Raw genomic sequence first — 26,461 nt, forward strand, 5'->3', positions numbered from 1 at the left:
GATGCACACCGGCGCTGGTTCGATACCTCGGTCGCGGGCGGCATTTTTCTCGGGCAAGTCACGGTGTCCGGAGAACAAGTGCCGCCATCCTCCACCCGGGCATGGCAGATACTTACGGGTGCCCAAATAAAAAATTCTGCCAAAACAAACACACACGTGTAAACAAATCTACAGACCACAGGCTAATAACCTAGTAGTTAAAACCTTAACCCTAATAATAAAAAAATAATAATAATAATAATATAGTATAAACTATTTTAGAATTTAAGTTATTTTGATTAAGACTTAATATTTTTTTGTTATATGTTGTGGTTCAAAAATTTAAATCGTAGATTTTTTAAAGCTTAAATATTCCAATATTATTTAAATTATAATTTTCTATACTCAATGTGATTTTAATTTTCGACAAATGTTTAGCTATTTATACCACGAACCTATTCACAACGTTCTATTATTCAACGTATACGTCGATATCGTTAACAGTAATATTATAATAATCATAAACTGTTTTATAATATACATGTATAATGCGATGTTTTTGGCAAAAATTAGTGCCGTTATCTAGTGAATGTTTCCTTCATGCATTATTCACGTGAAACTTTTATTACTTACCATATACCAAATTTACCTATTGTTTTATATATAACAGATCACAGATGGTAAATATCTTTATAAAATAAAAAAGAAATATATAAATAAATTAATTATAAAATATCACTTTTTTCAAATTTGAACATATCCATTTTAGAGGCCTGCTTAATAACGATGTATAGGTACACTCAAATCCTACGAAACCGATAACATACACGTCTAAATATCCCGGTTTAATCTCGCGTGAATATTAATTCAAAACTTTAACCACTTTTATTAAAGTTGTGATTAGTATTAGTAGTACCTACCTACCTACTAATCATCATAGTTTATCTAAACTTTTAATCGTTATTTTAATAATGGTAACGTGTGTTAGTAACCGTTTTCACTTTATTCAATTTATTTTATAATATGGATTTTTGGACTGTAGGTATATTTTATTTGAAAAATTTTAAAATAATTAGTTTTACTATATATTATTATATAAATGCATTTTTAAATGGCAATTATTTGCATAATATAAAATGTTATTGCTCAACTACTGATTTAAATAAATAAAAACATTATTCAGTTTAAAAATATGCTAAATAGGTAATAATTTTTTACATTATTATGATAACATTTTGTCATGGAATATTTGGCTTTAGAGATATTTTGACGTAAAACCAACCCCTGCCCCCGCACATAAACACGTTGCGCAGAAAATGGACTTCTCCGTTGTGAAGCGCTGTAATATTTAGTAATATATCTCGACGTTACAGTCATTAGAGTAGTCCAACATTTTTATTGACGGGTTTTTGAAAATGTAATTTATTTATTGTTTATTACATATTATTATGATTCAATGCGATGCGCACACACATAATTTATCATACACTTCGTTGTAATTGAATAAGTATATATAGAGCATTATGTAATAAAACAGAGTACATTATATTACCTGAAATATGATAATAAGTATTGTTATAATAGTATATACGCGTACGTGTGTATCGTTCAGCTGAAAGTATATCCGCGTGGCAGTTTTTCCTTTCGAGAACATTTTTCCTCGTCTCCCGGGAAAAACAGTAGGTATACCGTTTCATACATAAGTTTGAAACCGATGTCCTAAATAAATATTACTACCGTGCATTGGATTCGTATAGTTTTCATTTGAAAAACGTATTTAGTATTTACCGTCTACTAGCTAACTATATAGGTAGGTACAATATTATTTCAACCAAACCGAGTGGGTATGCAAGGCATGTACGAGTATATATTATTATAGTATTGAATCACAATTAAAGTCAATCCATAATACATTTTAAACAACTTGGGAAACGTTCACTGCAATTGAAAAACTTTAAATTTAAAATGGCTTAAATACTCTTTTAGAAAAAAGCTTTTTCTGGCATTGTGCCGTTGTACATCAACATCATACAAAAATGTATAGCCAGCGATGTTAGATCAAATATAATTTCAGTGAAACAGCAAATAATGTACAGCTGCAGGCTTCAACAATGCGTGTATAATATAATATAAACATTTGCGTGGGCAATTCCGTTTTTCAACTATTTTTATATAAATATACAGAAATGTATAATAATATTTATATATTATATAATATGTACATACATAGTTGAGTTAATAATATTATAATATATTTACAAAGTAACATTTTTTAACATCAATACGAATCCCGTACAGTTGTTATATCGTATATACATATAGGTCAACTGTATAATATGTATATAGTCCTATTACATTATATTGCATACTTACATAATTAAAATAATATAAACAATAATGATTTTGAACGTATCTTTGTTGAATGAACTATTAAAAAAGTACGCTTGTTCTACGCTGGTTATTATTTACAGAAAGTATTACAGTAGTATAGCTTGTGTATAGCTCTGCAGTCTATTATTAGCGAATCACCTGTGGTACTTTCGAAACTTTGGGTTATGGACTTATGAATGAGACGAATGACGGGAAAATAAAATAAACGAGAATTTACAGTTGGATAAAATATTGTTATCCTTCATCCTTACGGAACTCATTAATTACTAGTTAGACACTCAAATAATGATAGCTCGTTATGAATATGATTCTCGAACCGTACATTTCTAGATTATAATTATTTCCGATTCCATAATAACGTATACGTTTTATTTCATTTAACGTCATGGCCTAAAAAAATTCTTATTCCAATAATTGAAATATAATATATATTTTTTAAATACCTATGTAACGTATAGGCCTATCAAATATGTATATATTAACACTAAAAATTCTTATATGACAAAAACAGAACATTTTACTTTTAGAGTTTAATTTTTTAAGTGATATTATACAGGTATCTTATCCTAATGGATTATATAATATTAGGTAAATAATATATATTTAAAACATTAATCTGTATAAGTACCTACCTGAGCTAACCACCGCGTATTTTTAATTTATTAAAACTTAAAAGTGTTGTATATGCACGTTTTTCGTTTTTTATTTTATTTTGCGAACGTGTTTAAGATAGGTATCGTATTTTGGCATTCCAAAGAACAATTTTTTTTCTACAATATACTATATCATTGTCGTTTACGGGTATATAGTCTCAAGGCGATCCGTAACAAATCGAACGTATATTTTGTATGGATTTACTATTGCATATACTATACATTATGTATATAATATCATATTTATAATGAAACACGTTTTTATTGCATCGTAATAAAAACCGTTGTCCGCAAACCATAATAACATTCCGATATTGTACATTTGTACTTAGCCCGACGTGAACTATATAATGATATTGTACATGGGTAAGCTTGCTGCAGCGTGTGATACACGTGTTAGCTTTTGATCGAGTCCGCACGCAATGTGTGGCGAGTGCCGTTTAAATATCGGCTACATAATAATAATATAGATAGACACGCGCCGTAAATAATTCATTAATCGAAAAGAAAAATATCGTCTAAAATATGTCCTACAGAGGGAGGTATGAGAGCAATAATATGTCTTGTCTTTTAAGTTAACAACGCCAAATAAACGACGACGGTAAAACATATAAGTACCCGATAAATCGATAAATGTGCACAAACTATAACATTTAGGTGCATATTGAACGATTATAATATTATATTATAGTACAATGTCAATCAGTTCGCTAATTGTTGGACACAGATAATAATATGATGGTGTTATGATACAACATAAATATTTTGTAATATTATTATTATTATCATTATTAAAGTTAATTAAGCAACCGTGTCGACCGACATTCCGGCCCTAGCGTATACTGCAGACAATATTAATTATAAAATACATAAAATACATACCTACTATATATATTCGTATAATTTCCCCAGTGTAAATCGTACGATAAAAAAAAACCTAAACGATTGAATTCATGTATGTATATATGAAAGGTGAAACTCCGATTGAATTGCAACGTAACCCATTACTTCCCCTTTCATTCGTGATTTTTCGGTTCATTATTCTTTATTTTGTGCGTCTAAAACGATTTGAAAAATTTTGCGCGTTATTCAGTGCGACGGTTCATTTGTTTTGTACGTAGCGATGGTGTGTAATATGTTCAGTACGATGAGGTCATAAGTAATTTGATTGATAAATAAATTAGTGAAAAAAACTTAGAGCCATTTGGTTGTAACGAAAATCAAAATACATAATAATATCATTACTATTTTATTATTATACTAGAGCTAAAACTTTTTTCTATTACAAAATTATACGACATAATAATTACTAATATTTAATTTATTTATAATATTAAGTAGTACATATTATATTTTTATTTGTGACGAATCTGTTGACTAGATGTCATATCATATTAACTTGGTTTACACGATGATTACAAATTGAAATTTAATTTAAAATGGTTTAGAACTTGCATCATCGGTATCAAAAAAAAAAGAGAATGCAATAAGTATAAAATCTATATGAAAATGTATATTTATTTACAATTAGTTACAAATAATGTACAAATTACTATTCTTATTAGGTAATTATAATTTATAATAATAAATCGTTGTAAAATTACATGTTAAATTTAAGATATATTTTATTTGATTATTATTCATTATAATAGTATTTTGTTTACTAGATATTTTATGAGATATACTTTCAAATTTGCAAGCTAACCTAACCTAATATAGGTACACAAGAGCTTAATACTATTATAGTTATCACTGTTTTTATTATGACAAATTAATGCATGACTCCAATAGGTGTATATAGTGTAATAAATTTATTAACAATAATAAATTGCACATTTATATAATATATTGTTCGTTGGCTGTTTCTCGTAAGGATATGAGACTGTACAGGAACTTATAGAAGCCTAATATGTAATAAACAATAACCGTTGTTCTTGAAGACTTTCCATACAATAAAATAAAAATCTATTGATAATGATTGGGATATTACAATATATATAATAGCCATAAAAATAACAAGCTTAAGGTAGACTCTACTTACTTTTATAATACGCCTCGTCCCATTCCAGCTGTAATATAGGTGCCTAATGGCTAGTGTATACTAATAATTTCAGTATAACAGGTAGGCATTATTCGTTCCTTTGAATACCAATCGTTTTAAGGACACATTGATTTTAATTAGTCTGTTTGGACAGTAGTATTATCTTCGTTAACCAGATATTGTATTTGTATTATATTTTACAGTATTTGCTCACATTAATATGAAAATGAAACAGTATACTAATCTTAACTACTTATCAAACAAAATCAACATAATATATCCAATTATCCAAGTTTAAGAATAAAGAATTAAAAACATTGCAGTATTATATAATATTAACGACTTTTGTAAATAATAACTGGGTAAATGTTATATTTACTTGAGTATTTGTACTTAAAATAATGATGTGTTCATTTGAATTTTAAACCATCTAAAGTTTGAAAAAACTGTTCTAATCCGTATCGTGGTGTGTTGGACTTATTCAATTTTTATGGTTTTAAAAAATATACAGACTTATATAATTCAATTATTATGTTATTTGTGTACAAATAATCAAATGGACAAAAGTTTTAGTCGCAACCGGCGGCTTTAATGAACTCTTGTGTATTATGGTGTCACGAATTATGTTCACTCCCTTCCTATCGGCTTTAATGCGTCTTATTTGTTTTTTCCCGCCGTTTACTTAGTCGACGACGTCATCGACTATATTATTACGATGTAATACTCGGCCGCCGTATTTAATACAAGAAGCATTCCGGTCCATTTCAAATCGGGACCACTATAAATGGATTATTAAGTAGCATCATATATACCTACCTGCAGCGCTGCCCGAAAATGCCCTACGGACAATTTACAACAAATGCTCGAGTACATTTATTAATATATAATAGTGCCTATAAAGCGTAGGTATAAACTACGCCCGAAAACTTTTTCTACGACAACTATTCTACTAACGAACGTTTCGTCTTCGGGTGCAGCTTGGGACGAGGCGGCGGGGTTGGGTGGGTCGGTTAACTGTATTAGCTACAGTTCGATAAAGATCACCATTTTCGGTATTCAAAAATAATAAAAATAAAAAATCGCTGTCGCGCAATCAATAACGGACAGACGAAATATATATTCACCTTATTTTTATTTTTCCCGCATCGGGCGCGCGCGATATTTTGTGTGTGCGCGCTCTTCGCGGACCAAAGCAGCAGCCAGCCACACGACCATCGGTTGCCATGACGATGGCGTACAGTCTCTCTCTCCTCTCTCCCCTCTCATCACTTTCTCCCATTCACCCTCTGCAGTCCCTCCAAAACTCTCTCTCTCTCTCTCTCCCTCTCTCTGTCTTTTTCAGTGTCTCCTCTCCATATCCATCTCTTTCCTGCTCATTTTCTCTCCATCTCCATCCGTTTCACGCAGCTTCCGCGGCGGCGGTCCCGTATGGTCCTGCCCTTCGCTGCTGATCCACACACGCTGCAGCGCACACGTCCCAGCCCGCTCCTGCACGTATACATTTATATTGTATATATATATATATATATCGGAGTTCCTATCGGCGAATAAGCTTATAATTTATGAGAAACTCGTACGCTTTATATGTACAAGAGGTTGGCGGCGACGGGAGTGTATGAATTGCGTGTACGCAATACGCACATACATAGACATATGTATAGAACTATAAAGGACCTCGCCGTATGAGTTTCGGGTATTTGGAAACTCATAATCCTCTCGACGAGCCGAAAACCCATGTATAATATGTACAATAACTCCCGCGTATAATATACCCGCCAAAGTCTTATTCTGCAGGCTGGTCCTGCCACTGCTGCTGCAGTATATATTGCGCGCACGACGACGTGTATTTACTCGTCGTAGTTCGCTGACGTATACGTAATTACATAATATTATGCTTATCGCTCTGCACCGATTATATTAAATTATATTATAATATATTATCACCGCCCACGTACTAATAATAATGTTGTTTATCGTAAAATAATATAATAACATGTTCGTTTATATTTTGACAAGACGCATTTGACCCGGAATACGGTGGTTACAGTTGTCAATTTCATATTATATACAGCCGCGTACCCGTCATATATGTATAGATGGGAGTTATAATATAATGTTCGCACATACATACATACATACATATGCACATGGGTTCGCACCATTATCCTTCGTCACTTTCTAACCACACTGCAGTATATAATACAGTAAATATTACACGCCGCCACCCATCCCCGGGGAAAGGATCCCGTAAGGACGCCACCATCGCCCACCCGTCGTTCTCGCCGCTGCGTATATAACTATTATTATATATCTACGCCGCTCCAATTATAGCGCCTCGAGAAATTTGGATTGAGATATACGTGTGAGTGTTTATAATTTAGTGAAGTGCTGCTCGTGAGTCGAGTGACAGGTCATCACAGGTATCTGGGGATAAGGAGAACATGGGTCCGTATTATTGGAAAGATAACATGAGATGTTTGACAGATATATCATGGACCTAAAATATATTATATCCCTGCACGTTCGTCTACTATAATAGGCACATATATATATCGTATAGTATATAATATAAAAGTGTGTGTACTATGTTATACGAAAGATACGATGGTAAAAGATACAATGGAATTGTGCTAAAATGGCGTAAGATATTTATACTTTTTCATTGAAAAACACTTGGCGCTATTTCAGTCTACATCTGTACTTGATTGGTGATGTAATTATTATAGTGCCTTCTATTTGGAAATAGTGTTTGCAAAAGCGCAGTAATATAAATTGTTAAAGCATGTCTTACAGATATGACTGCTTTTCAGTGTAACTTTAATATTTTACATCGCCAAAAAACGTGATTTTTCTATAATATTGACATTTTAAATTGATGACATTTCTTAAGAGGTTATCCCTTCGAAAAACCTTTTGTTTCTAAAAAACACTGACGCTGGCGTTTTCTGGTGTTTGGGTATTTTCCTAGAAGGTTTCACAATTCACATAAACGAAATGAAATTATGTTACCCCTAAAATATGATAAAAATATTGTTTATTTTCAAAAGTTCCAAATACCTGCACGATATAATATACACGAGTATATATTATACTGTATAAACTATTATAATTTATTATACTGGATTTCCTGTAATGCATGTGCACTTTTCAAACGGCGGGAAATACGGAAACTCAAACCTCAAAGTGAATATTTGAATACAGTGGTACAACCATGTGTATTCATGTATACTTTAGAATATAATTTCTAGTATTTTGGTTTAAATGTTATATTTCTATACATATACGAGTAGTATTAAAAACGAATTAAAAGGATTATTTGAACTACAAACGATAACCCTTGGTTGAAAAGTTTTGTAAACCTTTGCCCGGAGCACCCGTATAACTAGTATTAGATTATAGATTCCTTTCTACGCCATAAGATTTTTTTCCTTTTTGCCGTTCTTATGTACATAGTAAACATAGGAAATTGAATGTACTTTAACTTCAAATTTCACACTTGGTTGTTATTAAAAGGTTATGACACCACTCTGAATTCGTGTAATAAAGTAAGTTATACTATATAAATGTCTTTTACATATCCCCGGCCAAAACTATAACCAGACATAGATTTAATTATTTGAAAATTCTATGTTCTCATAATCGGACTAAATTGGGAATTTTAATTATAGTTAAAGTCAATTATATAAATAATAACTAAAAGGTGTATAGCGTAATATAGTATTTTGTTGTATGTTTTGAATATTCACTTTAACGTAATATAATGTTGTGTATAATACATTTATAATATTGTTCACTGATATCACGCATATACGATATACCGACATATATCTACAAATTTTAATATTGTCTATTGATAACTTAAACTACCGTGGATCTGATTCGTGTGACTGTTGATGACTCGTTATTATAATATACCCTTATGAGTTACGACATAAGCCGTTGGATTTATAAAAAGATTCCAGTATATCTAATTGTCCATATGCATCACACAGGAATCCGGTATTTTTCCTTAAGGGGATCGCATGTCACGTATTTTTCGTACGTTTTAAACCAATAAGCGGTGGTAAATTACACATAATTCTGAATGTTCGATTTTCAATTTTCAATTTTAAAAGACCATAAAATTTGGATATTTTATTAAAAAAATCTCATGAATTAATTGCATTACATTTGTATTTATTTTGGGCTTTTTGGGTTTTATATCAAAAAAGTGGTTCCTACAAATCATAGTCTAGGAGCTTACGAATTCAACCCTTTTTTCGAAATTACAATCGAACTTCAAGAAGTATGTTTAATTTACTACCGCTTTTGGTAGTTTTTATAGGTGATGCATAGAAGAATATATTTCGTTGTTCTTGATTTATTGACATGTGCGTGTGCGTGCGAGAGTGGCACACGACGTATCTACGCACACTAATGATCATTTACTTAGCACACAACCACACTGCGTAACGAATATTAGACATCGAATTGCCTATACGCGACCCCTTATTAAATCACCGACTTCAATCCCCTTAAAAACTCAAATAAAAACTATTAAAAAATAAATAATATATGTGAGTAAACATTTTTTTTATCATATTACTTGGATCCAATGGTAGCATATAAGCATTATATAGAAGTACACATAACCTTGAATATTCCATATATTCTGATGAAAAATAAATATAAATTTTAAATTAAATTCCGCGTCGAGCAGAGCTATAAAGATTATCGATAAAATAACTTTCTTTGAAATATTACTTTTGTGATCATCGTGCATAGGGTAGAAATGTAGAGTTAGAACAAAATATTCGAATAAATAATTGTAATTTCGTAATTCTTGGTTCGTATATAATTAATTATAGACATTATACGTGTATATAGCGGGATTAGTCGATCATGTATATGTTGATATAACTATATAAGGATGACAAAATGAAAAATATATGTTTCAATAACAAAGGTATTAAGTAGACATTCATAACTTTGTTTAAACTGTTTCACACTTTAGCGTGGATATCTAATATTGTTTAAAGTTCATTAATGAATCAAATGGATTTCATACAGCCTACTCTTGTTCACTAAAAATATGTATATGACGACTACACATTGACAATCCTCGTAGAAGCTCAGATCTGTCAGTAATTGATTGTCGCTGCTGTTACAGTTATGGAATATCTATATAGTAGGTACTGATATGAACTGATCACTTAATATTTAATATTTTGACGTCTCAATAAATAGTAAATTCGACTAAGTTGACAAGTTCAAAACCTGAGTAATATTTTGTCATTTTTATCAACCGCACATCGATACCTTTAAATATTATTGTCTTATCATTTTTAATTAGGTGCTATTAGGACGTCATTATAGGACATAGGCAGTGGCGTGGTTAACGGTAATTTCAGAGGCAATTTCCTCTGAGATTTTCCTTATATAGAGGGGTGGGTGGTAGCCGGTGGGCCCCCAAGTAAATGTAATATGATATACTCAATAGGTAGTTAAAAACGATCTGAAATTTAATTAGTTATATTATATATAAATACATTATTATGCATTTAGTTTTAGTTCGCCACGCCACTGGACATAGGCACAAATATATATAATAACTAGATACCCCTTCTTCTTATCAATGACGCTGGCAGCCATTTACAACTTGGGCAATGTTTACTTATTGTTATAAAGGTAATATGATAATAAACAACAACATTTTATATTTAACAAGCCCGTTGCCAATCAAAACGATTAAAAAATGATAAAAATTTGTAAGCATTGCCCAAGTGACAAATGGCGTTGGGCATCATAATTCAATAATGTTGTTGTATATGGAGTCGGCTATCTAGTTATTATATATATCTGTGGACATAGGTAATATTTATCATCAGACCATCTGAGAAATTATCTGTTGTGTTTCACTCGTCTTGACACCGTATTGCGTATCCGTGAAACAATAATGCGATATGTTTATACGATAATGAGTTTTTTCAGATCCCAACGAGAATATATTTTCGAAAATGCCCATTGTAAAAATTTAGGTAGGTACTTACGTCTAATTTTTAGTAAGTTTCCGTTGAAATTATACGTACGATTTCGCAATACTTATAACGAGCCTTCGCGTGCAACTAAATAATATAATACATGTAATAATATACAAGTGTCGGTAAAAAAATATTGAAATTTTGAATTTTTTTATCTCATCGTCAAATCCTTTTGTGTTTACCAAACCGACTCGTCTTGTATATATATTAATACAAAAGCCACTATTATAATAATATATAATATAGACGCCGTTCACAAACATCCGCTTTAGACTTATCCAACACGCTATAATGCGTTATTATATTTAGAACCTTTGTGTGGCGACGAGTCGGCCGTTCGTATAATTAATTCTCTGTCGACACATCCACCGCAGTCGCCCCTTACACTTTTCCACAAAAATGGTAGGTATATATAGGTTGGTAGGTCGGTTGGTTGATAGGTAGGTAGGTGGCGGTGACGGCAGTGGCTTACACAACCACACCGTAAACAACACACACAGGCGTGTTCACCACAACCAAAAACACTTCCGCGATGTGTGCATAATGTATATGTGTAGAGAAATAATCATTAACTGTCAGTGAAGAAAAAAAACAATGCGTAGTTCTATATATTATTATTATTATTATTATTACATTATAACAATAATAATACGTAAAAAACAATCAACCGTGTGTGGCTACAAAAAAGTCAAATAATAATAATATTAACTTCCAAAATCGATTTTACCCTGAAAATATAAATAACGCTTCGATTTGTAACGAATTATTTAGGCAATACCTATCAGCTACCGAGGCTGTTATTATGTAATATACATTTTATAATTTATATGATGCCTATATAAGACTCAAGTGCATAATTTAAAATAGTATAGTAATTTCAAAATTCACCTTTATATAATGAAGATTATTACAGCAATATTAACGATTAATATATTAACGTCGTAAATTGACGTTATTATTTTTATCTCAATTTTCTTTTTGACCCATAGGATTGTACAAAAAATATTCGACGACATTTTAATATACATTATCCGACATGAGTGATTTCCTCAGACATTTTGTGATGTTGTTTTTATGATACTGTGTAAAAATGTATTAAAAAAAATCTAAAACACGTTATCGAGGAGAAAAAAATGTTTTTGTGACTCGCGTATTATTACATGACTGACAGTTTAATATTCTGATTTTTAATTTTTTTTTTTTTTTGATAAATTAATCCCGCACATTTCTTTTAAAAATATTAAAAACCATTTATAGAAATAACTAAATTACAACACGTTATACGCTCGTACAACCTGATATAAATACACGGGAAAAATTATTTACCTTGTGTGCAAATCATTTAAGCATGAACTTTGAGCATTGTGATAAGCAGCGTACTTATAATATCAGTTTAGTTTAATAAATATTTGTGTCTTTGTTGTTTAAAACTATTCTTACTAAAAAGTTTAGGTCTACCAGAAAGTTTATAGTATTAAATCTACACATGTTATCCATAGAGACTTTTGGAATACTTAGAATTTGATAATTTTAATAAACCTAAATACGTAATATTTTATTATTTATAATTTAATATTTTAATTAAAACGTACCTAACTCATATTATTATATTATTATTTATGGAATGTATAAAAACAAATAAAATTAAACTGAAATTTCTTATCATCACCACTCATTGTAAAAAAAAATAAAATATGTCCTGCAAACGAGTTTATTATAAAAAATCTACTGTATAGGTACTTAGGTACAAAAGGATGTAATTAAAAATTCATGGTCGCTGACCAACCCCTACTTTCTTATTCTGTAAACGTTTGTCGTCGTAGGTATGTATCGTTATACTCATAGATATTATAGACATATAGTAATATAGTATTATATTATATATTATATATCTTATATACCTACCTATTATAGCAATATAGCCATCGTACTACCGCAATGGTGACTGTCAGTGAAGGAACGTCTCAGATCAAGGAGACTATATATAGGTACATAGCACAGTATCGAAAGGTTATGTAGCTAATATAGCTTCACCGGAATCGTATATATACCTATGTAATATACTAATATATATATATATATATCTATAATTGTTTTCAATTTCTCTACGACCATATTTACTGATTTCCACAACAGACGAGTAATTGCAGGTCGGTTAACATCGGTGTAGCAGACGTTCAATCACGGAATTTTCGTCATTGATTTCTTCTTACACCAATCGTAGCTCGTAGGTACTAAGTGTAAGTCTGCAACTAGTAATTATTATAGCTCCTAATTGAATATAGGAAAACTATAAACCATAAGGAGTACCTACTAAAAGGAAACCAATTTTATCATAGGTGCAACTAAGGGCCATTAACTAAGTGCTAGCAGGCAAATAAGGGAGTTTTAGCATCCTCGCAAGTACGAAATTTAATTAGATTTGTAAATTGTATTCTTCCATCTGTCCGCATGAACACAAACATTATTGTATAGTGCTTTGAAATGTTTTAATTATAATTTAGAAAATCGTATATTTAATAATAAATAATAAGTAATGTTATTGTTTTCTAATTTTATACTTATAAGTAGTCTGAATTGGAATTAGTAGGTACAACTATTATAATTTATAACTAATTATTATATTATATGTGAGTAATTACTAATTATATTATATTATGCAAACACAAATTTATAATATCGTATTTTGGTATAACTCTGTAAGTTATCTACTGCAATTTTAGTATGGTTAGCGTGTAAGGTTTGTGAAACCATATAGGACGCGCTACTGCAGTTATATGGATCTGAAACCTTGAAATCTATATAATATTATACACGAAATTTAAAAATTCAAACGACAAATTATGCCAAATAATACTGCAATACCTACGAGCATTAACATTACGGTGTATTTTAAACTTCGTACAATAATACGATATGTATACGTGATACGATACTTGAGGTAATATATAAGTATACATGTATGTATAATATCGTTGGCAGCAAAGCGATAAATTACGTATTATAATAACAATCCATAGAAAAGATTTCGATCGAAATTCTAATCAATGAGTTTTCTCGCTCGTTCTTTTGTAGACTATATATATATATATACGACGTATATACGTACTATATATAATATTATGTAGGTGAGTACAATATTGTACAAAGGCACCTCTGCCCTCCGAATCGCTATATGTTCTATCGCATTTTCCGAATACACTGTTATATTCTCCTTGGCTATCGGACCCGAATCATGACCGCGGGGGCGATATTATGGACGTGTGTTTGGGTATAATACGCTCGCGGCGCATTCGTTTTGTTTGCCATCTCTGTGCGGCGGTGGTGTATTCGGTCTGCGGGCGCACGCGCGAGCACATCCATCAACCCCGTTCCGTGTGTATTTTTATCCAGTTTTTGTGCGCCTGCAGTATAACGCAGTTACCCTTTTTACCGCACATATATAATAATATATAGGTCTGTATATTTTTTTTCAAATACAACCCCCTCATCTTCCCCCCCCCACCCGCCCCACCCACGAAACCGAAAAGTGGACCGCCGCGGAGAACGATAGCGACGCGGAGCGGAAGACGGACGGACGGAAGGGTGGCCCGCGAAAGAGTAATGGATGCGCGGCTGCGGTTGTTTGCTTTTTGAACGAGCGACGGCGGCGGCGGTCGAGTTTATCTATAAACCGGCAACAATAAATCGCGTGGCGGTGGCGTCCCTCGTCGTAAATTAGAGACCGCGGCTGCACGGTCGTGTCCAAAGTTTGATAACGTTTTGATAACACAATTATTCGAATACGCGGCTGCAGCGTGTACATTGCACAGCGAGGGAATCGATATCTCTGCGTATATGTAAGCTATAATATACTATATATATATATAAATATTAGGAGGAGCTGATGCTGCTGCCAACTATATATATATATATGTAAGTATATATAATATATATATGTGTGAGTGTGAGTGGGTGCGCGTGTGTATACAACAATAACAGCAGTATACGTATACCTATTATACAGAGGAAAAATAGAGATATCGCTCGACTAATGGTACGACGTCGATCGAGCGATGTGTATACGAGCAATATATGTATTGAATACATATGACGTACGTGTATTTTCGATATTGAATTTTTGAAGCTGTATTACATCATATGTATGTGTAGGTACTATATATTGTATAGTATATACACCGTGCGATCTGCTCGTGTAATAAATTATGTCATATATATATAATATACACAATGTGGTTATAGCTATATATAGGTGCAGGCGGTGGCGAGTTCACGATGGGAGGCTTGGTGTTCGGTAGCTTATCGGATTAATATAATATCACGTATTTGATAATAACTCGTTATACGTAGGTATTACCTAATATAATAGGTATAATAGGACGGGCGGACTCAAGCTACTGAAGCTGTCGATGACCAGACTCTTTGAGCGCCCGCGGAAAGGCGGGAGACGTATGGAGAGGGATAAAGTTGAAGAACCACTGCCTCTTAGAACCTTAAAAACTTAGATAGGTATATTATACTATTCTAAAGATATAACTTTCATGTTTATGGTTAATTTTTAAAAATTAATAATAGGTAGCTATTACTTGGTAGCTACCTATACGACCTACCTACCAACTTACTAGACTCTGACAATATACCTTTATTTGATAGATATTTAATATTATGTAATATTGTGTTTCTATGATTTAACATCATAGAATTGTGAAATACAAATTAATTTAAAAACAAAAAAAAAAATGATATTTTTACACAGACCTAAATAATTTTTAATACATTTTAATAGCGGTTGTATCTATGTCTATTCGAAGAGAGGCCTTTATGAAGATCATAAATTTCTATATAGGAATAAGTACATGGGCAAATGGTAATAATTTATCATACCCGAAGTCGGAAAAATATAAGTTATAACTTGTGCTGCTTCTGGATGCCAAAATCCTAAATACAATATTTCAATGTGTATGTAGGTGTATATAAATCCACCCTCACTGTAGTGAAAAGGAAACGACTCACTAAGTAAGCACAAACACCCCTGTCCCATATACATGGAATTCAGTTATTTAAGTATTGCACATTTATGTTTTGTGTTATAAATTAAACTTTCTACAGTTTTACCAGTTTTTCATAAAACATTAAATATATACAGCAGGTCCTAATAAATAATAATTTAATAAGTATATAGGCACCCAATACACTAATTTCAATGGGTTGCCTTGGAACAACTTCACGTGAACAAATAATTTTTGATCATTCGTGCCAGTATGTACGTAATGTACGTTTAATAATAATAACGTGTCGACGTTGTGGAATAGTGCGTTTGCCAGATTTAGAACTTGTGAAAGTGAAACTAAAATTGTATATGAAGGGCTCGTTATTATTATTTTTTTTTTTTAATATTCTATAAGTAGCCAGTAGGTGTGCACAATACGTTGAGTTCTACATTATTCTTTGACATTCATAACATCTTCTCCCGACTCCCGTATTCCACACTATCATAATTATATTTTATTGTAGGCAGTATCCACGATATAGAGAAGATTATGATATCTACTCTACATCGTGGTAGTACGTCCTATCGTATTATTAGTATTACCTATATTATTATTATGGTGGAATAAAATTGGTGCCGTCACTGTTATATTGTGTTGTACGGTAAATATTGCGGTGCATGGTCACACTGTAAGAGAAATCGATAGTCGACGTAACCGGGCGGTGCCGCTTGTACGGAATTCCGGATAGCCACTGACACAGATAACCTTATCGTCCCGATTCGTACGGTCCTTACTCCTTAAACACGTGTTAAAAGCTTACAATTTTTTTCTTACTGTTTTTGGTTATAACTTTAATACATTATTTTATAAAAACAGTTCTTTCATCGAAGCGGTCAGTGATAATATGTTGATTCGGAAAGCATGAAATTGAATCACTTTCAGAAAGTCTTCATTGGATGGTAAGTCGTTTATACTTTATTTAACATTACCTAAGTACCTGAATATAGTATTAAATTATATTATTATTATCATGGTCTATAATCATATTATTGTATAGGTAGTTCGATTATGTACACATATTGCATTGTATTTATAAAATAAGTTAATTATGTGGGATGTGATTGTCTTTCGCACATATTTTTAATCAATTTTGAATAATACGATTGTTATCAATATCAAAGTTAAGATACAGTGATAACATAAGAATATTATATTGATATACATACTTATAACCCACACAAATTCTAATTAAATATGAATTATTTCTTAATTTTTAATAGTTAATTTATATAATTACATCTTGGATCATTTACCTACTGGCTACTATGTGTAAAACAGTTTATTCATTTATAAAATTCCAAACTCTATTTGTAAACCTATGTTTTTAATAGCAAACTATTATTTCACCTAATTTTATTATATTTATGCGGGTATAAATAAAATAAAAAAATAATCTAAAGTGGGTTATTTATTTTAATTTCAAGATAATATTGTATTACTTACTGAAATTAATAAAAACGTGATTGGCTTATGTTAATAGTAACAAGTAATGATGCTAAAAATGTAGAAAATATTAATTAAAACAAAAATATGAATAATATTTTAAAGTAAATTACATTCAACATTACATTTTAAAATCTATAAAATAAAATTCTGTAATAATTGCTGTGCTCGGTCATTTTTATTAGTATAGAAAAAATATACCATTGTGTTAGATTGCCTCTTATTCATTATGGTACCTATTAATTAAAACTTAAACTGTTAGATACCACAATATTTTATTGTGACAATTGTACCTATACCCTCTTTATTTAATCAAATATAATATTAAATCATTAATGTTGTGGAAGTTATATATTTTTTTTTTTCTAGGTCAATTGTTATTACTGGTGGTCTTTATTCATTTGTCCTATCAAAGCGATATGTCGATTCCAAACGTTATGATAGTATGAAAGCTAGAGAACGTATACGACTATCAAATATAGGAGAATACGATCCGAGTTCGAGGAAATTCTAATTACATTTTTCTGAAAAAATACCTATACAATCATGGCTGGAACACAAGTACAAATACCACAGAACCTCACTACCTTGCAACAAGTAGAATTAGACATGATGGCTGATATGTATGGTCGTATGACCGAAACATGCCGAAAGAAATGTGTCAAGCCAGAACATAAGGCGGGTGAACTGAATAAAGGAGAAAGTGTATGTTTGGATCGATGCATTGTCAAATATTTCCAAATGCATGAAAATGTCGGCAAAAATTTAAGACTTGATTTTAATGCCAAATAATTATATACATAGTACTATTTTTAGTGAAGCTCATACTATTATGGAAAAAAAAATGTATTTAAATTTCTTAAGTATAAGATCTAATTGATTGTAAGTCAGATTGAATAGTTGAGCTAGATTAAATTGTTTATTTTATATTGTTCTAAACTGGTTAACATAATAAATGTAGATATCTAATAGAGTCTTAGATATTATATTAGTATTCAAATTATCTATGAGTTATAATAAAGGGATAAACTTAACAATATATTGTTATTTATTTTAGTGTAAAATAATTACTATCTAATTAAATTTTTATGTAATTATTATTACTGCTTTTTTAATTACTTAAAACATCTAACGATGAAGAATGTTGGTAAATGTGTCTTGTGTACAAATGAATGTCATAAAATGTAAACTTCTGTTTGCTTCTATAGAATCACAATACACAAATTGTATTGTGACAAACTTCCGCTTACAATTGTGTCTGTGGATTTGGAAGGCTCACTAATGACATAGGTTAAAATTATATGTATTATACTGGTAGAATCAAATATTCATTATTATGTTTAATAATGGTACTTTGACAAAATGGAAATACAATTTGGTCACATTAACATATGCATTATTCAAGTTTTGGTATGATAACAAGTAAAGTAAACGCATGTTACTGTCTTTAGTCTGAACTACTTGTGTTTCAATCTAACTTACAAATAGTGAATAAATAAAAACTTTACATTGCTTCAGAAATCAAATAATGTTTAGTCATTGGTGTTATGAGGATGTATTACACTTACATGTGTTGTCTCTGTCTTACTAATGCATAACAGCAAACTTTAAGTTCAAGAATAATCAATGACATGACTAAAATATGACATAATTTACTCAGTCATTTTAAACATACAAGTGAAATGACCTATTGTAAAATGTAAAAGTAAGAATATCACTTCTAAGAGAAGAATATTAAGTGCTAGTATCTCATAATAAGATGTGTCTATAAGGATTCTAAAATGTACCCTATCAATTAAGTACACTATCGAATATCATAATAGTAACATTGAATTAAAAAAAAATATGAAGATAAAATTACATATTTTGTAAATTTTATAAATGTCATGCTAATTTTTCAGAATTTGTAATGTTGGTCTTTTCCTAAATTATAATAAGATATTAAAATTATATATTTTAACAATTATTAGTATTTAGGTAATACATATTCCAAGATTCAAATTGCAAACTTAATAAAATAAAAACAAACTTGCAAAATCGTATAAAAAAAAAATACTTCAAATGTAATATAATATGTAAACATGAATTATACTACTTAGGTGTTAAGCACATACCAATTAGTAATTAAAAATAATTTGTTCATGTTTACAGTACTATTTTTATTTACAAGTAAAATGCTCAGTTTTTTTTTTTTGCTTGCTGTATTTCATTAACCTTTCAAAATTATATGACAATTTTCACAATTGACCCATCTATTTATCTAAAGATTATAAAATATATCATCAGTATTAACTCACTTAAGTTGTGCTTTGTTTTTAAAAAAAATTACTAGTTTTGGGATATATTTTGAATACTATGGCAATAAAGGACGAAAGTATTTTATAATTATCATTCGAAACGTATAGCCGAGCTCGAAAAACTTTTTTTAGGCAGTATAAACACTTGTCAAACGCAATCCCTAGAGAAACGTTAAAAGTTTAGTCCCTTCGCCGTCCCAGTCACTTACTTTTAGACATCGAAGTCACCGTTATTTTTTTTTTTTAAACGTTTTCTCTAAACATCGGTCCCCAGCCCGTCCACCACCAACGCGCTTCCATTTTGGTCAATTTACCCGGACAGTAGGTCCTATTCTTCTTATTCGGGGTTGATTTATTCTACGTTTTTTTTTTTTTTTATTAGATAGCAAAAAATTCTGAACTACATTAAAGTTTCGAAGTTTAGCTCTAAAAAAAAAAAAAACACCCAATTGCTACATGTACCGCCATGTATCTGCCTGTCTGTTATTGTTCTTTAAAGAATAATCAAAATCGACCGACCGTTTAGAATTATTACGGCAGTATAATCTGCTGCTTTTTTCCATTCTGTTTAATTAAAATTATGGTCCGAATTCGAATCGTTATTAGTTCGCCGTGCGTATAATAATATAATGTAAACTATAAAAGTCGTTGCGTTTAAATACAATTACTTCGCGTAACAGACATTTCCCTAATGACCTAAGACATTAATTTCTTATTTAAGACGTACGTTACCCTCCAGAAAAAAAAAAAGATATATATATATATATTTAGAAAGAGAGAAGTATAAGAAGAAAGTTCACTCCTTTTTCGCATAATAAAATGTTCATTAAGATGCTAATGAATGGATGAAAATAATTAAATTCAGCAGGAACAAAATAAATATATATATATAGTAAGTACCTATGGGGTATGAAGTATATAATAGTAGGTTTGTATTCATAAAATGTATTATACATAGTCATACTTCGTCTTGTACTTACCGGCGCGTTCTTTTTAATTTTTATGATGTTATTATTTTCGAGGAAACTGCGCTTCAAACAAAGTTTGATGGAGAGCGTCTATATTATTGTTGTGTAAGTATAGGTAGGGATATGATAAAAATAAAAACTAAAATTGTTACTACCTATCCGATGACCTATATTATTATTTTTGTTGTTTATTAAATACTCACCCTAATACGTAAATGATTGCATTTTGTAACAAAGCGTGATATTATATATTTTTTTTTTAATTGAACTCAAGTCTATCAGCTACTATGGCCATTAGCTATTGTAGGGGTTATGATCTGTGGTTGGTAAGGTTGGTATACGGTAAAGTGTTGTAACGGTACGTAAGCAACACGTGTGCCGTGTGGTAAGGTTTTAACTTCTACGAACACCCGAGTGGTCCATTGGCGCAACTAGGGAGGGAGGTGCTCTGGGTCCTTAGCACCCCCTAAAAAATCGTTAGGTGTTAGGTCCCATTGAGTCACAAAAAAACCTGGAGCTTAAGCACCCCCTAGTTCAAATGACTAGTTGCGCCAATGTGGAGTGGTCAGTGGTCACCCATCCGGAAGCTAGTAGCTCCGGACGTTACCTACTCTCGGTCGCATATAAGTTATATACGCGTGACGAGGGCTCATCGATAGCCACTCGCGGGCAAACTGAACTTAGGTCTACAGCTATATATAGCCGCGGTCGTTATTGCACATACCTGTTGTGTATACATACTTACCTGAAATTATGATCATAATTATTGTAAAAAGGCCGGGGAAATGTCGGACCGCGACGTTATATCCGTCTGTATAGATTTATATATATGTGTGTTGTGTTCGCTGGTGTTTCCGATTTTTCGTTTAAACGGCTCTTCCTGTTCCATATACTGCAGTTACCGCCAAAGTTATTGCTGTAATAAATTATCGCCATTGGTTATCGCACGCGCGTATATTATAAATAGGTATTATTATAATATAATATGTATAGATATATTATGCAACACAACAATACAATTATTACCACGCTTTAGATGGGATCGACAAAGGCGACAGCAGCATTTCTGTCGTAAGTACATATAGGTATAATATTATAATAATATATACAACGCACACAAATGTCATAATATAATATGAATGCGTGGACAATCATAGCGGAAGTCATCGAAATTCGATTTGATTTCCGGCGTGTGCGTGTGTACCGACAGTTTTGCACGCCGAAAAAAGAAACTTCCGACGTGTAATTTAATAATAATATATGGATGTTGTGTGCATGTGTGTCGTCGACATGTCGAATCCAAATATATTTCAATAATATAATATCGTAACGATCGTTCAATTACACAATAAACATCCTTCTATCGAGGATAACATTCTTCAATTTTTCTCAAAATGTAATAGGAATATAGGATGTATATTATATTACACTATGATAGATCGCTGCTGGCACGAGTGTAACGATATTAGGTACCTTCTACCTACCCTTTTTATAGCATAGGTTATATTTTAAGTCGACAAATATTTATTGTTTCGATGACATTTTATATTGACGAGAGTAGAGAATATGTTGGAATTGAAAAATAATTTGATATATCAATACGACAATGCCGTACTATGTATGTACCACGAATTAAAATATATTTTAATTTGTGGTATGTACCTATCAGTGACGGGTCCAGGGGGCCAGTGTTAGGGGCCCAGCCCCCCAAAGATATTATTTCTACAATTTTCATAGGGAAATTTACATAAACATTGACCTAATAATTTACTGTTTTGGAAAAGCAATATGAAAAGACGTTTGTATTTTGTTACTTACCGAATATATTATAATCATTAATTGATTTATTACATTTAGAAGATTATACTTTTAGGTATCGGCAAAACATTTTTAATTTAGAATAAAGTGTATATTGTAATTTGTAATTGTATTTGAGTTGTAAAAAAATTATTGCTCCCCCTAGATATTTGTTCTGGATCCGTGCCTTCTACCATTACCTATACAATATAGTATTTCGGTAGCAAAAAATCGAATTAGCTGCATTGCGGTATCACAATAATATTAAAAGATGATCAATTCATCAAAACATTTTTGAATATCTTATATTCAATAGTATTTTATGAAGTGAAAATTAGAAAAATAATTAGCGTTAAAAAGTATATAGGTAATAGGTATTTGTAAAAAAAGTTTGTACCATATATCGCCGTTTTAATGAAAATATTAATGGCGTGGTGCTCACGAAGTATAAAAATACAAAAAATAAAAATAGGTGTACCAATTTGACTATATATTATACACGTTAGGCTGTATGGAATTATGGAAGTCACAGTGCCAGTGGCGTATATACAAATTATTTTCAGTATTGGCCGATTTATCACTAGTCAAGCATAGCACGACTAACATAGCCATAACTTTACATTTTTTAGGGAGCGTGGTTGTCATAATTTTGACATAATATACAATACAAATAAAAATTGCGCAATTTAATTTTATAATTATTATGTAAAATTAATTTTTTAATTCTTTTTTAAAAAATATTGACAGTTTCATATAGGTATATATATTTTAATGTTATCTTATTACGAGTTTAACATCAGTCATCAAAGCAAGTCCTGACAATCTATAATTTCCTTTATGATTCCTCAAAAACGATATTAATTAATCAACCGGCTAAATTAATCATGGTGAAAAACTGTAAAAACAGTGTAGGTATACACTATACATGCAATGGTTTGATCGAACTTGCAATTTCACTATGGGCTCTGGGGGCCTAGGGGGCCACTCCCCTATATACGCCACTGAGTCACACCAAAAATTGACAAATATTAATGGTATTTGTATAGGTATTAACCATATTCTTATACTAATATTACTAAACATGTTCATATTTTATAGGCATGCCTGTAACAATGGCTAATTATATCGTAATATTATTGTGATGGGAATAAAATAATATATTATTATGATAATAATATGATTTATTACCTATACGCGGAACAACACAGCCACACACAGGTGTACCTACCTAAACATAACGGGTGACTCGGTCCCCGCGGTGTTTTTTTCCTTTCCGCCATAAATTCACCGTCGCGAGTATACCGCTACCAGCTATAGTATACCACTACCAGCTGCTACAAACACTGCCTCGCGCAAAAGTCACAAACTTAAAACCCTCCTCTCTCGCCGCCTCCGCCGCGGTCGAACGAAGTCCGCGGAGGTTATTTTATTTTTATTCGCGTGCGTGCGTGAGTGTGTGTGATGTGCGAGTGTGCGCGCTCAATCGACTGCGCCCGCGGTTCCCTGGGGAAATCAGGTGCCGCGAAATGAGGTAAACGAGATTACGGACCACGTTAGTGGAGGGGGTGGCTGGGCAAGGCAGAGGAGGTGGTCGAAAATTGTGTGTGTGTGCTGCAGAGTTTTCCAGAATTCGTTTCGGACGCCCGGTACCTAGGTATATATATACGATAATAGCGTATACCTGCATACGTATATATATTGTTATTGTTGTTGTGTTATGGCCGCCGACACCGTTTAATTATTGTTTTTCTATACCAACGATAATACTATATTTTCTTTTTTATTCGTTCGGGCGAATCGATTTTTAAAACGGCCGAACGGTAGGAATACGATTTCCATGCTGCTGCATAGCTACAAGTAGGTACTACCTATAGTCTATACGTTGTAGGCTTACTAATACCTACTTAATAATATTATAGTATATAAAAATGGCTCGTGACGAAAAATTTGGGTCCACCTATAATAGACATTCTATTGTTATATTCTGTGTTATTATATAGAATGTACCTGTCTACGGGACCATTCAAATAGTGTGTGACAAAACCGTTGACGATTACCGATAAAAACGTATTTCTCATACGACCCCCTATTGATGATAAATACTGTCCCTCGCCAATCATGCTCACCCCCAAAATTCTCTTTAATAATGAATTTATTCAACTTAACTTAAATATTTTATAAAATAGTAGTTTCTAAGTTATTAAAATGTATAGGTGTATCAAAGATAATAGTTCTTATAAATCATTTAACAACAATATAAAAATATGATATATACCTAACCTATTTAATGTGGTGATGCAGTGGAGTTTAAGTATTACTCTGCAGGCAACGCCTTAAATATTAGTGGATGGGTATTAGTGGATGGGTATTAGTGGATTGGGTAAAAGGAAAATAGGAAATTTTATCGGTAGGTATAGCAGTATTATGAGGAGTAGGTCGCCTAAAATTATTTGAACAACACTAGTTTTTTTTTTGATACACGCCGCTGGTAGTGGTTATTAAACTAGGACAATATAAAATCATAAAATGTTAATATAGATTGGTTGAATAATCTTCAATAGTCATATTAATTAGCATAGTTTTGAAATCATAATATTATAGATGAGCATGCTCGGTAAATCACACTGTATAGTATAAATATACAATATAAATATACAATATACGTGCTGTACGGTTGTTCCTAAATGAAACATCAGCTCAAACAGAATATTGTATAGGAACCTATATAGTATATACCTACACCATATAGAGATATTAAGATATCTGTATACATCTATATGAGATACATCCTATATATATAGGACATAGGTATATTATTTATAAAACCTGCGGACAACGCAGTGTTCGACGTCCGTGTATATTATAATTTACTATTTTATGAATGGAATCGATTTGAAAAACTGTACATAAAACATACGAAACGCGTATTACATAGAACGCACATATTATTACGGTTATGACGGATTTAGCGCGCGCACTTTGTGTTTCCCCGAAAAAGTGCACCAGGTCAAATGTCGGTTTAAATTTACTATCGTTTGAGTGATTCGTCGACGCCTTTACATCGAGTAGATATTAATGGTTTATATTTTTCGCAGGAAAGGCAAACGTCACGTGTTCGGAAAACGAATTTCAATGTAGAAACGGACACTGTATAGCGCTCCACTGGCAATGCGATAACGAATCAGATTGCAAAGACGGTAGCGACGAAGACCCCAAAATATGCCGTAAGTACCTGTACCCATTACTCACCAATAATATTATTATGACGTTATTAAAATAATATTAATTCACAACACTATAATAACGATACTATAACGCATCAACGACTACAGGGGTTAGGGGTACTATAATATTATGTACCTATCTGCAGATGTTTAGACGGAGAAAAAATACTGCAGAAACCACAAAAAATCGTTTCAATTTTAATTTATTCTGGACGAACAAAATAATTTATTACGCTGACGAAAATCTATAGGTATCTCTCTGATCGTTTAACTTTCCATAGTGTTATCATTGATTATAAATAAATTACAAATCACCATTTATAATCAACGCTTCTGTATATAAATTAAGTTATTATTATGTATATCGTATAAATCTACATAAAACCAATTATACGTTTTAAATGTTGACAACTCTACCCATTCCTATACTGGGCACTCGTCTACTGAGTTCGTTCACCTCATCACAGACTAGGATATTGTGTAGGTGCATTGGAATTTTTTAATTTTTTCCTTCATCTGTTATTGTTTAAGGCTTATAAATCCTTAATTTTTGTACGTACAATTATATTTTAGCAGTTTTTTTCAAAAATTACTTTG

General features: G+C 31.6%; 3 protein-coding genes across 6 annotated transcripts in view; all 3 read left to right on the plus strand.

The window, feature by feature from the left end:
* The window catches only part of LOC132939929 (low-density lipoprotein receptor-like), a 90,570-nt gene that overhangs the window by 43,497 nt on the left and 20,612 nt on the right, over positions 1 to 26,461 (plus strand). For all 4 annotated transcript variants that reach the window (XM_061007367.1, XM_061007364.1, XM_061007365.1 and 1 more), the window contains exon 3: positions 25,736 to 25,864. In XM_061007367.1, coding sequence (XP_060863350.1) covers positions 25,736 to 25,864 — 129 coding nt within the window. The remainder of the gene's footprint in view (positions 1 to 25,735; positions 25,865 to 26,461) is intronic.
* Positions 16,844 to 18,092, plus strand: LOC132939933 (uncharacterized). The gene is made up of 2 exons (XM_061007370.1): positions 16,844 to 17,034; positions 17,948 to 18,092. Exons 1-2 carry the CDS (start codon positions 16,997 to 16,999, stop codon positions 18,090 to 18,092), a joined length of 183 nt encoding a protein of 60 aa, XP_060863353.1. The 5' UTR covers positions 16,844 to 16,996.
* On the plus strand, positions 18,125 to 18,678 carry LOC132939931 (mitochondrial import inner membrane translocase subunit Tim10). The gene has a single exon (XM_061007369.1). The coding sequence runs from the start codon at positions 18,125 to 18,127 to the stop codon at positions 18,368 to 18,370; it is 246 nt and encodes an 81-aa protein (XP_060863352.1). The 3' UTR covers positions 18,371 to 18,678.

The sequence above is a fragment of the Metopolophium dirhodum genome, chromosome 2 (assembly GCF_019925205.1).
Source record: "Metopolophium dirhodum isolate CAU chromosome 2, ASM1992520v1, whole genome shotgun sequence".
NCBI classification, from domain to species: Eukaryota; Metazoa; Arthropoda; class Insecta; order Hemiptera; family Aphididae; genus Metopolophium; species Metopolophium dirhodum.

Excerpts from the sequence above, each read along its gene's own strand:
- LOC132939931 (XM_061007369.1), top strand. The coding sequence starts at position 18,125 with ATGGCTGGAACACAAGTACAAATACCACAGAACCTCACTACCTTGCAA.
- LOC132939933 (XM_061007370.1), top strand. The coding sequence starts at position 16,997 with ATGAAATTGAATCACTTTCAGAAAGTCTTCATTGGATG. Across the intron at positions 17,035-17,947 it reads CAGAAAGTCTTCATTGGATG|GTCAATTGTTATTACTGGTG; the intron begins GTAAGTCGTTTA and ends TTTTTTTTCTAG.